Source organism: Sinocyclocheilus grahami, unplaced genomic scaffold, assembly GCF_001515645.1.
Source record: "Sinocyclocheilus grahami isolate Dianchi unplaced genomic scaffold, SAMN03320097.WGS_v1.1 scaffold467.1, whole genome shotgun sequence".
NCBI lineage: Eukaryota > Metazoa > Chordata > Actinopteri > Cypriniformes > Cyprinidae > Sinocyclocheilus > Sinocyclocheilus grahami.
In genome coordinates, this window is record NW_015505646.1 from 814,989 (window position 1) to 817,320 (window position 2,332).

General features: G+C 41.0%; 1 protein-coding gene across 1 annotated transcript in view; it reads right to left on the minus strand.

Annotated features, from left to right (window-relative positions):
• The window catches only part of LOC107553251 (netrin-G1-like), a 68,676-nt gene that overhangs the window by 21,294 nt on the left and 45,050 nt on the right, over positions 1-2,332 (minus strand). Inside the window, exon 4 of the mRNA XM_016235420.1 lies at positions 673-1,316. Within this exon, the coding sequence (XP_016090906.1) occupies positions 673-1,316 (644 nt within the window). The remainder of the gene's footprint in view (positions 1-672; positions 1,317-2,332) is intronic.

Consider the following 2,332-nt stretch of genomic DNA (forward strand, 5'->3'; position numbering starts at 1 on the left):
TTTTTATTGCCCATTGCAATGTCCCTCCATACAGCTTGACTTCTAATTTTAGAGAAACATATGAGTTGTCACTCATTAAGCTTATTCTGTCATTTGACACTGCAGTATGTGGTGCCCTGCAAAAACTGGTCTGGGGCTACATGCATAAAACTTGGCAATAATTTAATCTTAGCTTCAATAATTAATTTTAGCTCACTTCTACAAGTAGCTCTTTTATCGTGACTTGTTTCACAGGACGCATACCAGAGAACTCTGCACCACAAGTACAGTACAATGCTGTACCAGGTAAGTTACCGAGCAAGTTTACCTATTTCAGAAAAGTCATACATATGGAGCTAGTTATTTGTTATTTGTTATGCAAATGTCAAGATGCATGATTTGTTAACTAATGTAAAATCATGCAAATCATGTAAAAGTATTTTGAGATCATAACATAATATTTTGCAAGACACTACAAAAAAAACTTAGGTAGAGGCACATTCTTCCAGTGAGCCTATACTGAGTGATTAATCCACCTCAATCGCATATTTGTTTTTAATGGGCATTTGCATTTTATTTATATACTGATGTTTTCATTTAGAATTTTTATTTTTAGAAGTAATTAAGCAAAAGTACTTAAAACCAAATGATAGGCATGTTCTGTTAAATTAAGACTCAGAGGAATTAACTTACCTGCCCTGCACTTTAATGTCAGAGATGGCATAGAAGTATCTAGAAAGGTTGTTCTCATCCACCATTGTGGCTCCGGTAGCAGGACGTAGAAGTCTAATGCGAAGGTCAGTGAGGGTGAAGAAATCCCTTAAGTTCTTGGTGGTATCCAGCTGCCCATACAGAGAAGCCATGTTGTGCAGTCTCGGACCAGCAAGAAGGGCGAAGCGGTCTTTGATCTCGAAGCGTACAGTCTTATCGTACTTCCACACATAGCCTGTTGAATAGGCCTCAGTGCAGATGATTTCAAGCATCGTGCTTGGGGTCAGCTGATGTACTGCTTTTGGCTCCATAGTAAAGGCATCCAAACAGTCAGATGCGTAAAACTGGTATGGCTGCCACGTACGACCATAATCCAGCGACTTCTCCAAGACTAACTGCTCGGGTCGGCCAGACTCGAAGGTGAGGACAATGTCATCTGTGAGTTCTATTGTTTTGTTCCAGGACAGCGTGATGTTGACCTGAAGGGGCTTCGGATATTTCTTCCAGGAGGTCGACTGCCAGAACGTGGTTGGGTTTCGTCCTTCAGAGTCAAACATGAGCTCGGGCGGGTGGGCCAGCTCTTCGGTATCAGCATCACATTCGTTATTACACATATATGGGTTTTCCTGAAACACACAGAGAGACCAGATGTGTTAATTATATAGTACGCTTATAGTAACAGGTTTCCCATTAGACAGTGGCACTCGTTTGAGGTGAACTTAGGGAACCCACACTGAGATGTTTGATTCTCCACATGAATCAAGATGTTAATGAACATATACTTGTGAAAACACTTCAGCCTCCATTAACGCAGTTAAGTTGGATGTTTTCCTGAGGTGAATGCTGAATCTGGCACCCTGAATGGCCATCACCTGCATTCAGAGCAGTGTGCCTCATGAGAGCTGCTCAACGGTTACCCACTTGCTCACTACCACCCAAATTGCTAATATAACTGATATTCTTGCTTGTTGGCCAGTTGGAATGGGAGTGGAATTCCGATGAGTGAAGTTGGAGGTACACACGGAGCTCCATGCATTTTTCATGCATCTGTGTCTGCCCTGCACCGCTGAGCCACTGTGTTTCAGATCAGCTTTTTCATTAAAATTCTGCACACCTCTGAGCCATAGCACAAATGACAATCAGCCATGAACTTTGAGGAGACGGCCATTAATTTCCGCCTTGTATACATGTTTGATCGGCTGCAATTGTCATAAATCTTGTTTTGTGTCAGGCACAAACAGCGGCGGAATGCAATTACAAAAGATGCATAACATCTAAAGGCTCTTGGGACAAAATATTCAGCTTTGTTTGTGGAATAATTTTATCCCCATCGCTGCTGTCAGTGGAAGAACTGACAGATTGTGATGCTTCCTCTCATCAAATTAATTATCTGCTCTGCGTTGTTGGATCAGAATGTATTTCCCTTGTTTGTTTAGTCCAGGATTGTTCACAGGGAGATGGGATCTTAGATGCTGACCATTTCACTTGGGCACAAGTGAGGAGAATAAACACACATATTTTAAAGGAAAATTAATTTACTGGTATTCATATCACTCCAAACCCATAGACTAGTTTCCATGAAGCACAAAATATAAATTTCTGAAGAACCTTTACATATATTCTTGCTATACAAAACAGTTCA